General features: G+C 47.1%; 1 protein-coding gene across 3 annotated transcripts in view; it reads right to left on the bottom strand.

The window, feature by feature from the left end:
• Positions 1–285: 285 nt before the first annotated feature.
• Positions 286–15,191, bottom strand: part of OSCP1 (organic solute carrier partner 1) — a 42,369-nt gene continuing 27,463 nt past the window's right edge. For 2 of the 3 annotated variants that reach the window (XM_049774893.1, XM_049774895.1), the window contains 6 exons: positions 9,820–9,923; positions 9,135–9,263; positions 7,525–7,594; positions 5,878–6,017; positions 1,577–1,640; positions 1,046–1,373 (listed from right to left, as the gene is read on the bottom strand). In XM_049774893.1, coding sequence (XP_049630850.1) covers positions 1,257–1,373; positions 1,577–1,640; positions 5,878–6,017; positions 7,525–7,594; positions 9,135–9,263; positions 9,820–9,923 — 624 coding nt within the window. In that variant the 3' untranslated portion in view covers positions 1,046–1,256. Of the gene's footprint in view, positions 307–1,045; positions 1,374–1,576; positions 1,641–5,877; positions 6,018–7,524; positions 7,595–9,134; positions 9,264–9,819; positions 9,924–15,191 lie in introns of those variants that run through there. The other variant, XM_049774894.1, reaches the window with a different exon arrangement.

The following is a 15,191-nucleotide window of genomic DNA, read 5'->3' as shown; positions in this document are numbered from 1 at the left end:
TCTTTTGGGCTCAGGATAAGCCTGGAGTGGACAGGGTAGTTGGACAGGTTGCCATTAGGATTGTATCCTGCCAAGAGAAGTTGCTTACCTGGTACCTGGAAGGAGAAGGAACACACCTTAGCACCATCTTGACTCCAGCCATGGCTCTACTTGGCTGCTGATGGTGAAGCTAAGGAGACTGATACTTGAGTGCAACATGCTGGCTGTCTTGAGAACACAAGCGTCAGAGTCCACATCAGTTGAAGAGCAACATGCACATCATTGTTGTCCGTGATATCCAGTTTGCCTGAAGTAAGCCCCTATTGCCTGGGCTCAGAGCAGTGCAGAGTATCACTGAGCATGCCCATCACTGACTCTGCCTCAGAGGCAAGATGAGGGCTGTCTACATGGGCCCTGTGGGACTGGAGGGGATAGTACAGTGGGTAAGGTAGTTGCATTACATGTGGCCAATCTCAGGTAGATTCCAGCCACTGCCAGGAATAACCCTGAGCACAGAGCCAGGAGTAAGTGCTAAGCACCACCAGGTGTGGCCCCAAATCCCAATAAATAAATAAATAATATAAAAAATGGCCTTTGGGGGCCGGAGTGGTAGCAGAGCTGTAGGGCATTTGCCTTGCACACAGCTAACCCAGGACAGACCTCGGTTCGATCCCCGGAGTCCCATATGGTCCCCCAAGCCAGGAGCGATTCCTAAGCACATAGCCAGGAGTAACCCCTGAGTGTAACTGGGTGTGGCCCAAAAAGAAAATAGAAAAAGAAACCATAAACAAAAAACATGGCCTCTGTTGAGGTGGCTGCCTTTTCACTTTTTCAAACTAATTTATGGGGTACAGAACATTCCCTGACCCCACATAAAGGCTTTGAAGTATCACAAAACATAGGCACCGGTGAGCTGTAGTTTCCCCAAGGAAAGCTGTCACACTAAAATGGCAATAGGAATGCTGCTTATGTTCTTGGAGCCTGGAAACTATGGCTCCCTGGTCCCCAACATGCAGAAAAGCAGGGGATGCTTTGGCTGGTTGCTAGAAGCCCAGAAAGAGAAAGGTTCTATTTAAAAGTCAGGGTATATTTTGCTGAGAGTTTGGTGTGTGCCTCCAAGAAGTCTGCTTTCGAGGTCTCCCATAGTTCTTACAGCAGAAACAGGATGGCAGGGAATAACTTTGAGTCTAGAAGAGTGTTCTGAACCCTGGGCCTTCCCTGGGGCTCAGATTCAGGCAGCCTCGCCCTGACGGGGAGAGGGTGCACGGTACATACTGCTATAACTCATCCATCATGGCAAGCAAATCATCCCCCTTGCTGGCACTCTGTTTCTGCTGTTCCATGGGCTCAAATGCGCCCATGATCCGTGCCAGCTCTTGGTTCCTTTGCTGGTCCTGTAAGAAAAGGGGAGACAGAAGAACATGAGGCTGTGGCTGTGGGCAACTTTCTGCGCCACAGGAGCTTGGTTTTCACTAGGCTTCAGGATGTTCCTTGTTCTGGGGTGGGAAGAGGGACAGGAGTTCCAAGTTACAGGAGGGAGAGTTGAGGCTATTAGGAGATGAGGAGATGTTTGGCCCTGGGTAATTCCCCCCCATACCTGGATTGCCTGTATGTTGATGACTTCATAGGATAACTCTTCAGGTCTGGTTAGAGCAGCTTGCCTGCATGAGAGCAGAAAAATGGGTTGAAGGGCAAAGCTTTTGTCCCTTTGAGCCTGGCAGACTGGCTTGTGTCAGCCAGTCATCTATTTTTCTGTTTCAGCTTCTGCCCTTTCTCCTCCAACCTTCCACCCATTTCCAATTGTGCCCTTGCCTCCAAACAGACAAGTCCTTTCCTGTTTCTGTGCCTTTACACATACTGCGTCACCTTCTCCAAGAGAGATCTCCCATTCTTCTGTTAGGCAAGCTCCAGACTTTTGTGGGGTTTTCCAAGTAGTACTAAAGAGATTTGGAGCCCCTCCTAGTAATTCTTGGTTGATAGGTGGGCCTGAGGATGCAGCCCTGTGGTGATGGGGATTACCTGGCCAACCCAGTGGTACCTGGAGGTTTCTAGGGCCATACCTGAAAGGGCTTGGAGGACCATGAGGTACTGGGCATCAGACCTGGGGCTGACCACAAGCAAAGCATAGGACTTAATATGCTATACCATCTCTATACCCAACATCCAGACTTTTTTTTGTTTTTGTTTTTGGGCCACACCGGTGATGCTCAGGGTTAACTCCTCGCTATGTGCTCAGAAATAGCTCCCTGGCTTAGGGGACCATATGGGATGGCGGGGGATTGAACCAAGGTCTGTCCTAGACTAGCATGGGCAAGGTAGATGCCTTACCGCTTGCACCATCTCTCTGAACCCCAGACTTTTTTGTTTGTTTTTTGTTTGTTTTTTTTGTTTGTCATACCCGATGGTGGTCAGGGGTTACTCCTGACTCTGTGCTCAGAAGTCACTCCTGGCAGGCTTGGGGGACCATATGGGATGCCGTCTGTCCTGTGTTGGCCATGTGCAAGGCAATCGCCTTGTCACTATGCTATCGCTCCAGCCCCAGACTGTTTTAATAGGATTATCTTTTTTCCCTCTTTTTTTCCCCCTTTTTGATGCCCGGGATCAAAACCAGGACATGTGAAGCATTAGCTCTCCCACTGAGCTACTAACCTGGCCATTTCTGCAATTATCTTGACAAGCCACACTAAAATTTTTATTCTAATGAGGTCAGAGTGATAACAGCTGCCTTGCACGCAGCTGATTGGGTTTAATCCCCAATATACCATATGGTCCCCCGAGCCTGCCATGTGTGATATTTTTTAAAAAATAATTTCTTTTTTTAAGCACAATGGTTAACAAATATGTTCGTAATTGGGTTCAGCTATAAAATGCAATCCCCTCTTCACCAGTGCAACTTTCCCACCACCATTGTCCCACACACACTTCCTACCTCCCCACAACCCTCTGCCTGTCTGCCAGGAGTGATTTCTGAGGGCAGAGCCAGAAGTAACCTCTGAATGCTGCTAGGTGGCCAAAAAGAAAAAAAAAATTTATTCTGAGACCAAAGCAATAGTACAGAGGGTAGAGCATTTGCCTTGTATGTGGCAGACCCAAGTTTGATCCCTCATTCTATGAGCCCCGGGCACTACCAAGAACAATTCCAATTACCCCTGGGCTTTACTGGGTGTGGCTCCAAAATAATTGCTATTGCCCTATGTGCTGTTAGAGTCATTATTTTACATCTGCATACATGCATCAAACCCTCTACTATTATCCCATGGCCCCTGTCCTTTCTGCCCTCCCTGCCCCTTACCCATACTTCTTGTTCCTTCTGTATTCTGCTAAGTATAACATTAGATTTTTTTGTTTTTGTTTTTGGGCCATACCTGGTAGTGCTCAGGAGTTACTCCTGGCTATGTGTTCAGAAATTGCTTCTGGGGGCCGGGCGGTGGCGCTAAAGGTAAGGTGCTTGCCTTGCCTGCGCTAGCCTCGGACGGACCGCGGTTCGATCCCCCGGCGTCCCATATAGTCCCCCAAGCCAGGAGCGACTTCTGAGCGCATAGCCAGGAGTAACCCCTGAGCGTCACCGGGTGTGGCCCAAAAACCAAAAAAAAAAAAAAAAAAGAAATTGCTTCTGGCTTGGGGGACCATATAGGACACCGGGGGATAGAACCACGGTCCATCCTAGGCTAGCACGGGCAATGCAGATGCCTTACTGTTTGTGCCACCACTCTGGCCCAACATTAGATTTCTTTTTTTTTTTTTTTTTTTTTTTTTTTTTTTTTTTTTTGGTTTTTGGGCCACACCCGGTAACGCTCAGGGGTTACTCCTGGCTATGCGCTCAGAAGTTGCTCCTGGCTTGGGGGACCATATGGGACACCGGGGGATCGAACCGCGTTCCGTCCAAGGCTAGCGAAGGCAAGGCAGGCACCTTACCTTTAGCGCCACCGCCCGGCCCCAACATTAGATTTCTTTTTAGACCACCAGTGATGCTTGGGGGGGACCATGAGGTACTGGGAATCCAACATGGGGCTCCTTGCAATGCAGGACATGTGCTCCCAACCTTCAAGCTATCTCCCAATCCTAGAATTATAGTATTTTTTGGGGTGGATCACAACTGGCTGTGCTCAGGAGTAACTCCTGCATCTATATTTAGGAATCACTCCTGGAAGGCTCAGGGATCTATATTGGATGCCAGAGGTTGAATCTGGGTTGGCAATGTGCAAGACAAAAGCCCTACCTATTGTGTTGTGCTATCACTCTGACCCCTAAACTTGTTTGTTTGTTTTGTGGTTTTTGGGTCACACCCGGCAGTGCTCAGGGGTTACTCCTGGCTCCATGCTCAGAAATTGCTCCTGGCAGGCACGGGGGACCATATGGGACGCTGGGATTTGAACTGATGACCTCCTGCATGAAAGGCAAATGCCTTACCTCCATGCTATCTCTCCAGCTCCCCTAAACTTGTTTTAAATGAATCCAGAATGTTGCACTGGTGAAGGGCGGTGTTCTTTTTATGACTAAATCTGACTACCATCATGTTTGTAACTATGGTGCTTAAATAAAGATATTATTAAAAAACATAAACGAATCCAGAAGGTGCAGATTATTCATGGTGAAGAATTCTTTTTATTGTTTTTGTGGGGGGCCATACCCAGCAGTGCTCAGGGGTTACTCCTAGTTCTGCGCTCAGAAATTGTTCATGGCAGGCTCAGGAGATCATATGGGATGCCAGGAATTGAACCCAGGGCCACCCTGGATCAGCCACGTGCAAGGCAAATGCTTTACCACTGGCTATCTCTCCAGCCCCATCATGGTGGAGAATCATTCTTTAACTAGGGCTTTGGAATTTGCTCCTGTTTTTCTTTTTCTTTTTTTTTGGTCTTTGGGCCACACCCGGCGTTGCTCAGGGGTTACTCCTGGCTGTCTGCTCAGAAGCAGCTCCTGGCAGGCACGGGGGATCATATGGGACACTGGGATTCGAACCAACCACCTTTGGTCCTGGATCGGCTGCTTGCAAGGCAAACGCCGCTGTGCTATCTCTCCGGGCCCAAGTATCACTCACTTATAATGGTCATTTGTTGGTTCTTGTCACAATTTGTGTGTGTGTGTGTGTGTGTGTGTGTGTGTGTGTATCTTTAAATAAACAGGTTTAAAACCTATTCTTCTTGGGTTGGAGAGATAATACAGAGGGTAAAGTGCTTGTCTTGCATGTGTCCAATTTGGGTTTAATCCCTGGTACTGCAATATGGTCCCCCAAATACTGCTAGGACTTATTCCTGAATTCAGAGCCAGGAGTAAGCCCCAAATACTGCTAGGTGTGGCACAAAACCCAAATCCAAATCCAAAACAAAACAAAAAAAAAAAACAACTCTTCAGGGACTTGAGAGATAGTATTAAGGCCTGGGGTCTGAGCCATAGCACAGCGATAAGGTGTTTGCCTTGCACGAGGCCAACATAGGATGGATTGTGATGTGACCCAGCTGGGTGTGACCCCCCAACAAAACAAAACAAAACAAAACCAAGAAAAAAACTCAAAATAAGGTTAAGGCCTTATATAAAGCCAAATCTGGTTCAATCCTTGGCACTGTATGGTTCCCCAAGAGCAACAAGAGCAACCCCAGAGCAGCCAAGTAACCTCCAATTACTACTGAATGTGCCCATAATTGTCCTCCCCAAATACATATATTTATTTAATTTTAGTTTGAGGGCCACACCTCATTTGGTGTTTGAGGGTTACTCTTCATTCTGCCTTCAAGAATCATTCCTGGCAGTGCTCAGGGGACTCATGGGATGCCAGTGCTCATGGAATGCCATAGATAGAACCAAAGTGAGTGGGGTTGCATACAAGGCAAGTGCCCTACCCACTATACCGTGGCTCTGCCTCTCCCCAAATACATAACTTTAAAGAAATAAACATACTCCTCCTCTTCATCAGTGGTAAAGAGATTCAACCGGAATCCTGGCTCAGGGCCACTGGATTTCTTAATCTCCATTCCTCCCATCAGCCTGGCCAAGAAGTTCAGTTCCTCTTTAGCAAGAGGGTTGGGAACAAGGCTCTCCTGTAGGAACAATAGCAGGACCTTAGCCACATGAAGGTGATCATATATCCTGCCCAACCCCAGGCACTGGTGGTCTTATAAAACAAGCAACACCAGTAACTGTTTGCATTATTGCTAGGAAGGGTGGGGTCCAAATAAAGTATAGACAACAGGCTTCAACCCAAAGAGAAATAATGCATAGCATAAACCAAGGAGCAAGCCAGGGATTTTCACACTTTCAAGAAGATTAGGAGGCCCCAGGGATCCTCCTTAAGCTGCCTTCTTCCTTGGAGGAGAAGAGCTTTGCTTACTCTTCAGGCCCTGGGTATTTTACAAGTGGTCTCTGGAAAGGCTCCAAGGCCAAGCCACTTTTCACATAGGAATGACCACACTGCCCCCTGGTGGTAACTAGGCTGCATGTACACCCCGTTTGTTTCCTTTTCCTTTTCTCCCTCCATTCACCTTCTCCCCTTCTAACCTACAATCCTCCTCTCCATCCACTATGCAGTCTTCCCCTGCTAATTAATCTGCCTCTATCTCCAATGATGGGAGAGCTTATTGGTAGGAGATTTCTTGAAACCAATCCTTCTCACCCTCCCGCTGAAAGAACCACATCGTATTGGTGAAGCTCTTTCCCAATCAGGCTCCAGGAGACTGTGCGAGTGACTCTTTGGCCACTAGTCTCTGGTATTGCTGTCCTATAGTCACAGGTTGAGACGCACCTCTCTGCTTCTCCACAACATGATCCTTCTTTGCTTCTCCATCCCTGACTCTTCTGTTACCTGTTGGCCTCCTCCTTTTTCCTTCTCTCTAGCTATTGTGATGGACCTTCTCAAACCTCCTTTGATGTCACCCTATTTGTACAACTCTTCTGTCCCTGTTCTGCAGTCTCACCCCGTAAGATAGAACATATGTGACCCTAACACAGCACTGAGTTCTAGTTGCCTGGTAGCTGGTTCCTGCAGTACTATTACCAAGTTCCTGTTTCCTTCCTTTCTGTCCCAGTTCACTCAGAGCCCATTCAGTGAGGGACCATATCTGAGATAGTCTGTGTCCCTGGTGGTCCAGCTACTAGAATGTTTCTTTAATTTTGATCTATCCAAGGGCTAATGAGGTCAGTGAGAAATGGAAGGAAGCTAGAGCATGTCAAGATTCCTTTCTGAAGTTAGCCACCATATCAAAAGACGGAGGGAGCCCTGGAAAGCAACCTGGCAAGAATACACATGTAAGCTGGGCCTTACCATGACAGTCCATGTGCAAGGGCACAGCTATTCCATGTCTTGCTGGGTGGCTCCTGCTAAATTATGGCGGGCTGTGGAGCCAAGCCTAACATTAGCTAATTAGTCAAATCACTGCAAATCTCCATGAGAAACTACAATTATAAACCTGCGTGCTTGGGAGGCTGAATGGAGTAGATGGCAACTGAACTATAGCTCTCTGCTTCGAAGTGCTCCCAACCTCTGCAGGTCTACAACTGATCTGGCATCTTAGACATGAGCTCTGAAGGGAGATAAGGAGGGAGGCTCACCTGTGTCTGTGCAGCCATGCTATGTGATGTTTCAGATGTGTGGGTCTCCACGGCCCGATTTGCACTGTACCTGGGGCAACAGAAGAGAGAGGACTGTGCTGCTTTCCTTCTAACTGGGAATAAAAACTTGGGGTTTGTTTTTGAAAAGTGGAGCTCTCACTCCCCAGATTTTGTGATAGAATAGGACTAAGTAGGTGGAACCCACTTAGGTTTACTTCAGAGAAAGACCTGGTTGTGTAGAATGATTCCTTTTTCAAAGTAATGTGCATGATCGTTAAAAAAAAAAAAAAAAAGGGGGCCCGGAGAGATAGCACAGCGGCGTTTGCCTTGCAAGCAGCCGATCCAGGACCAAAGGTGGTTGGTTCGAATCCCGGTGTCCCATATGGTCCCCTGTGCCTGCCAGGAGCTATTTCTGAGCAGACAGCCAGGAGTAACCCCTGAGCACTGCCAGGTGTGGCCCAAAAACCAAAAACCAAAAACCAAAAAAAAAAAAAAAAAAAAAAAAAAAGATTACATGAAGGCCAGACCTTTCTGGCTAAACAGGACAAAAGAAAATTTTGGCTGACTCATCCATGGCAACTTCATCCTTCCATTCATTCTTTTATTTGGTTCCAGAGATCAAACTCAGAACCTCATACTCTACCACTGTGAAATATGCCTGACCTGGGGGCCATTTAAAATAATCTTTCCTGGGCCCGGAGAGATAGCACAGCGGCGTTTGCCTTGCAAGCCGATCCAGGGCCAAAGGTGGTTGGTTCGAATCCCAGTGTCCCATATGGTCCCCCGTGCCTGCCAGGAGCTATTTCTGAGCAGACAGCCAGGAGTAACCCCTGAGCAACGCCGGGTGTGTCCCAAAAACCAAAAAAAAAAAAAAAAAATTTTTTTTTCCTGGGACCAGAGCAATAGTACAGCGATAGGGCATTTGCCTTGCGTGCGGCTGACCTAGGATGGGCCTGGGTTCAATCCTCAGTGTCCCATATGGTCCCCCGAGTCAGGAGTGATTTCTGAGCGTATAGCCAGGAGTAAACCCTGAGAGCGTCACTGGGTATGACTCAGAAACCAAAAACAACAACAACAACAACAACAAAATACAAGCAAACAAACAACTTTTCTTGGGGCTAGGACATGGTTCAGTGACTGAAGAGCCTGTCTCGAGGGCCTGATAGCATGAGTTTGACTTCCAGTGATGTCCACATGCACCAGAGATCAGCCTAGCAATCGTTTTGTCTGTTATCCTCAACACCACAAGCAATTTCCAGCTGCTTCACTTCCTGGTGTAAGGACCAGGGCTGGTACTGTGCCACCTCCCCATCCCGTCCCCTAGTGAGCATGTGTGTGAGAATGGCAACTTAAAGAGTGCACTGCACAGCAAGCTCACAAATATGTGAGGTGTGTGTGTGTGTGTGTGTGTGTGTGTGTGTGTGTGTCCCAGTTGCACATCCACCAATCTCAGGTGCCCTTTGGAGGTATCAGGGCTTCCCATGGGCTGCCTCTTAGGGAAAATGACTTTGCTTGTCTGCAAGGATTTCCACAGCAGAAGTCGAGCTGTGGGTTAAATGCTGTGGCCTCCCTTGGATTAACATGCACTCAGGGGGTGAAGATCTGCTTACATATTAGTTCCTAGTTTCAGAACTCGGTCTCCACAGAGTTCCAAAGAACCTTCTTTTGGGGCTGAAACATAGCTTCCACCGTGCTTGAATTCTATCCTCTTCACCTCTTGGCCTTTGCTGTTGAACATTCTACAATATAAAGTAGGTCATGATGAGAGGTTCCCCAATCATCGTTAGTCCTGGAGGAGGCTTTTTTCTTTGCACTATGGGACAGAAAGGGAATCCATGCACTTCCTTTAAGATAAAGATGTCATTTGTGGTACTAAGAATACAATACTACTACTAATTATTATTAATAATAATACACCTTTAGAGTGTATATCTCCATGCATGTGCGCACATACATGTGTACCCAGTGCTGAAGCATTCGTTATCTCACCTATGCTCACAGAAACCCTTTTATGGATAAGAAAACAAATCATGGAGAACTGGGTGGTTTGCTCCAAGTGTCTGCCAAGTGACAGAGCTGGCCTGGGAGCCTAGTCTCCAACCTGAACTCCATCTCCTTATGCCTTAAGAGGGTTCCTGTGAGGTTGAAGGACATAGTAATTCTGGGAGTTACAGAGGCAAAGGAGTGGTCTTTGCATTCTGGGTGGTGGCCAGAAACCATAGATTGGTTGGTTTCTGGATTCCCTTCAAAGGTCCTAAAATTATAGTGATCTGATAGTGACTGTGCAGAATTCACCTGATAAGTCCGGGAACTTCAGTCCCCCAGGGAACAGGCCCAGACACTGGTAACACAAAGCGCCCATTAGAATTCTGAACTTTATCCTTGAGGAATATGGACACCTGGAAAAGAGAGATAGGGACAGAGGGTGATCTGGGTGTGTGTGCACAGGCTCTCTGAGGTGAGTGTGAGTCCTGGGAGTGTGTGAAGCTCCTGCAGGAGTTTAGGAGGAATGGGGAGAAGAGTGGGCCTCTCGGTCATACACCTCCAAGGTCAGCATGCTGACAGAAGCTCAGAGTGAAGATTCAAGGTGACCTGTGGTTCTTCCTTCCTTCCTTCCTTCCTTCCTTCCTTCCTTCCTTCCTTCCTTCCTTCCTTCCTTCCCTTCCTTCCTTCCTTCTTTCCTTCCCTCCTTTCTCCCTCCCTCCCTCCCTCCCTCCCTCCCTCCCTCCCTCCCTCCCTCCCTTCCTTCCTTGCTTCTTCCCTTCCTTTCTTCTTCCTTCCTCCCTCCCTCCCTTCCTTCTTCCTCCCTCCCTTCCTTCTTCCCTCCTTCCTTTTTCCTCCCTCCCTCCCTCCCTCCCTTCCTTCTTCTTCCCTCCCTCCCTCCCTTCCTTCCTTCTTCTTCCCTCCCTCCCTCCCCCCTTCTTCTTCTCCCCCCCTCTTCCTCTCTCCCTCCCTTCCTTCCCTCCCTCCTCCCCTCCCTCTCTCCCTTCCTTCCTTCCCTCCCTCCTTCCCTCCTTTTCTCTCTCCCTCTCTCTCTCTCTCCCTCCCTCCCTCCCTCCCTCCCTCTCTCTCTCTCTCTCTCTCTCTCTCTCTCTCTCTCTTTCTTTCGGGCCACATCTGATGATACTCAGGGGTTACTCTTTGCTATGTGCTCAGAAGTCATTCTTGGCTTAGGGGACCTTATGGGATGCTGGGAATTGAACCCAGGTCCATCCTGAGTCAGCCATATGCAAGGAAAATGCCCTACTGCTGCACTATCACTCCAGCTCCATGCTACCCCTTTTCTGATAGAAAACAGATGAACAGAGATATGACTTACCCAAAGAGAGGGTTCAGAAGCCAGAGAAATAGGACAGTGAATGGGGTACTTGCCTTGCATGTAACTGGCCTGAGTTCAATCTCTGGCACCACATATGGTCCCATGAGCCTTTCCAGAAGTGATTCTTGAACACAGGGCCAGGAATGAGCCCTAAGTATAGCTGGCTGTGACTGATGAGAACAACTTGGTGTGACCCCAAAATTGAATAAACAAAACAAGACACCAAGAGAAGGCTCAGTGACAGGACTAGTAGACAAAGGCAAGGCTGTGACTCCATGGCCACGTCATGGCTCACATCCACCACACTGTGCAGTTGAGGAGCAAGAATCCTGTCTCCACTCCACAGAGGAGGGTAGTAGGTGCTGCTTCAAGGCCTGTCGGCTCCCATGGGGCAGAGCAGGACTAAAGCCCTGAGCTCCAAGCTGGTGGCTGACCTGGTGTGCAAGGGCTGCCGTGGGTGCATCTGTGGCCACTAGTTTTAGAAGGGTTTTATGAGGCTGAAAACATCATGGTGCTTATTCCTACCCCCTGCTTTTGTATTCTGTATCGGGATTTTGGTCCTATTAAATGCTAAAATAATTTTGTAGCAGTTAATTGTTGTTATTGGATATTAGTTTCCTCATCTGTAAAATGAGATCAACTTGAAGGTCCCTTCAAAGGCCCTAAAATTGTGTAAAATCATATTAGTAATCTCAAGAAGATAATCTCTCTGTGGGTGGAGAGATAGAACAGGGTTTAAGAAACTTGTCTTTCATCCTACCCCGCATTTCACACCCCTGCTGCCACATATGTTCCCGAGTACCACTAGAAGCCACTTTTGGACACTACAGGGTGTGGTCCAAACATCAAAATCAAAGCAGGATCTGGCCTGGAGTAACAGCTCTGGGGCTTAGAACACTTGCCTTGTGAATGTCTGGTCATGAGTCATGAGGTCATTGTGTCCCCTCACCACTGAGGGCCATTCTGGCAGCCATGCTATCTGTGAGCCCTGGTGCCACAGTGTGGGCCCTCATGAGCAGTACAACAAAAATTATGTGCAAGTGCCACAGCCAGGAAGAGTGGCCAGTACCACAGTGTGCCCCTGTGAGTGCCACACCATGCTGCTCAGACTTTTACTAAAGACTTTTACTAAAGTGAGCATGTGTGTAAGAGCCATAGCAAAAGGATCACGGTGAGCTCTGCAGAGGGATGGGTGGTATCTGGGAAGTGCCACAGCTAAAAGTGTGCAAGCACACAGACAGGCAAGTGTGTAACCCTCAGTTACTTCAATGATGACATCAACAGTGACACATGTGGCTGGGCAGACAGTACTGGGATTAAGGAGCACGAGGCTGACCCCGGTTCCTTCCCAGCAAGGAAGGCTTAACCCCTGTACCATCTCTCTAACCCTAGGAATTTTTGTATTTGCTCTGATTAAACAATGAACAAGGGCATATTAGATCAGAGCTATGTAATCTTGGCTTAGTGGGTTGTTTTCATAGTAAATATAAAAACTATGCAGCCTGTTTTGAAAGCAAAAAATATGTAGAGGCAATCATGAACTTCACTGGAGAACAGCTGAGGCTATAGATCAGTAAGCAGGGAGCAGACCAGGGAACCAACCAAGATTATAGACCAGTGACCTATAATAGACCAGCGAGGCTGCAGATCAGTGACTGAGTATTGGCAAGGAAAGAGTCCTATTTCTCTTGAAATATTCTACAATGTTTCACTACTTGTCCACTTAGCAATTAAAGTTTAATATACTTTGTGGTTTAATATAATATAATGACTTTTGTACAGACTTATTATTATGAAAGTCTTTTCATTATAATGGATTTTATCTTATCAGAACTGAGAAATCAATACAGCTGCTTAGATGACTATGATCCATAAAGATAACGTCCAAATATGCTCAGTCTTGGTAGCACCGTGATGCAGATCTTTTCTTTTGTTTTGTTTTGTTTTTTTGGTTTTTGGGCCACACCCGGTGACGCTCAGGGGTTACTCCTGGCTATGTGCTCAGAAGTCGCTCCTGGCTTGGGGGACCATATGGGACACCGGGGGATCGAACCGCAGTCCGTCCAAGGCTATCGCAGGCAAGGCAGGCACCTTACCTCTAGCGCCACCGCCCGGCCCCCAATGCAGATCTTTTCAATATTTTACAGTAATGCAGAACTTAATCTTATTTTTCTCTCATATTTTAAATATTAATCAATGACTACTAGAGATCTTAATTATGTTGATTTTATTATTGCTCCATCCATTGCAAATAAAATTATTCATGGGGGCTAAAAGTAAAATTGGTCTCAGAGCTAAAATCTGTGTATTTACTTTGGTCCAAGGTAATGTAATGACTGACAATCAGTCTGTGAATATGTTCAATTTCTTTTGTTTTTGTATCATATTTGTGAACATAATATCCATGCACATAAACCAAGTTAAAAAGGTTCACAGGGTGCAAACAAGAAACTATGTCTTCTTCTTCTTTTTTTTTTTTTTTTTTTGGTTTTTGGTTTTTGGGCCATACCTGGCAATGCTCAGGGGTTACTCCTGGCTGTCTGCTCAGAAATAGCTCCTGGCAGGCACGGGGGACCATATGGGACATCGGGATTCGAACCAACCACCTTTGGTCCTTAATCAGCTGCTTGCAAGGCAAACACCGCTGTGCTATCTCTCCGGGCCCGGAACTATGTCTTCTTTTACCCCTGCCCTCCATACACCTCAAGGGATAGCTGTGGGAGCTATTTTTTTGTTTTTGTTTTTTTGGGTCACACCTGGCAGTGCTCAGGGGTTACTCCTGGATCTATGCTCAGAAATCGCTCCTGGCAGGCTCGAGGGACCATAGGGGATGCCGGGGTTCGAACCACCGTCCTGCTTACCGCTATGCTATCTCTCCAGCCCCCTATTTTTCTTTTTTGTTTTGTTTTGTTTTTAGGTCACATCCAGTGACACTCAAAGGTTACTCCTGGCTATATACTCAGAAATCACTCCTGTCTTGAGGGATCATATGGAATGCCAGGGATAGAACCCAGGTCCTGGGTCAGCTGCATGAAGAGCAAACGCCCTCCAACTGCATTATCGTGCCCGCCTGGAGCTATTTTTCTTGTCTATCTTTCTAGCACTCAAACCAGAAAGAGATGAGTAACACCTCTGTACGACATTTGCTGCCTCAGTTGATCCTCCAAATTCAAAATCAGGCATAATTATTTTCATTCTTTCTTTGTTTTTTTGGGGGGCACACCCAGTGGCACTCAGGGGTTACTCCTGGTAGGCTTGGCGGACCACGTGGGATGCTGGGATTCGAACTACCCTCCATCTTGGTATGGCTGCATGCAAGGCAAATGCCCTACTGCTGTGCCATCTCTCTGGCTCCTCATTTTCATTTTTCTGATACAAAAACTAAGCCTCAAGTGAAGTAATATTCTTTTCTTTTCTTTTCTTTTTTTTTTTTGTTTTTTTTGTTTTTGGGTCACACCCAGCAGCGCTCATGGGTTCCTCCTGGCTCTATGCTCAAAAATCGCTCCTGGCAGGCTTGGGGGACCATATGGGATGCTGGGATTCGAACAACCGTCCTTCTGCATGCAAGGCAAATGCCTTACCTCCATGCTATTTCTCTGGCCTGTGAAGTAATATTCTAAGGACCTGGAATTGACTGTGCTGGAGCTTGGGTTTATATGCAAGAGGTTTGTAAGCAAGAGGTTGGGTTAATCTCACTATATTACCCATCTTTCCTGTATCAGTGTGTTAAACCAGGGGAAGGATCAGAGTCTACTGTAGTCAGAACTTCAGGTGTAGAATTGTCTAGATAGGATAGGAGGTCAAAGGGGAGGCCATGCTGAGCCAGGACAGAGTGTGTGGTAGCTTTTGCAGGCAGATGGGACAGGAGGGGGGAAGAAGGTTGTGAAAGGGTTACTTTGTGGACTTTAAGAAAGGAGCAGAAGCAAGCCAGAGACAAAGGATCAGAGGTGATGCTCTTGTTCTGAGTCATGAGGGTCTATCTAGAGAGATAGGGAAGCTGGGGCAAGATTTTAAAAATCAGTCCACCGATAGTCATTAAGCTGTAGACTCTGTCTGTGGGCTAGTCAGGGAGACCTTCAGCCAATAGGTACAAAGAGCAAGGATGAGAGGAGGCAGAAGAAGAAAGTTTGGAACCAGAAAGATGGAAAAGAAAGAATAAGGCATTATTATTATTATTATTATTATTATTATTATTATTTTGAGCCAGATCTGGCTGTGTTCAGGGTTTTCTCTTGTTTCTGCTCAGGGGTTAGTCTTGGCAGGGCTCACCATATGTGGTGCCAGGGATAAAACCCTGGTTGGTCACATTTGACTACTTCTCTGGCCCCAGCTTATTTTTTAAGGCCAC

Source organism: Suncus etruscus, chromosome 6, assembly GCF_024139225.1.
Source record: "Suncus etruscus isolate mSunEtr1 chromosome 6, mSunEtr1.pri.cur, whole genome shotgun sequence".
Lineage (NCBI taxonomy): Eukaryota > Metazoa > Chordata > Mammalia > Eulipotyphla > Soricidae > Suncus > Suncus etruscus.
The sequence above is the reverse complement of the archived record's forward strand: the minus strand, read 5'-3'. Positions and strand labels throughout refer to the sequence as shown.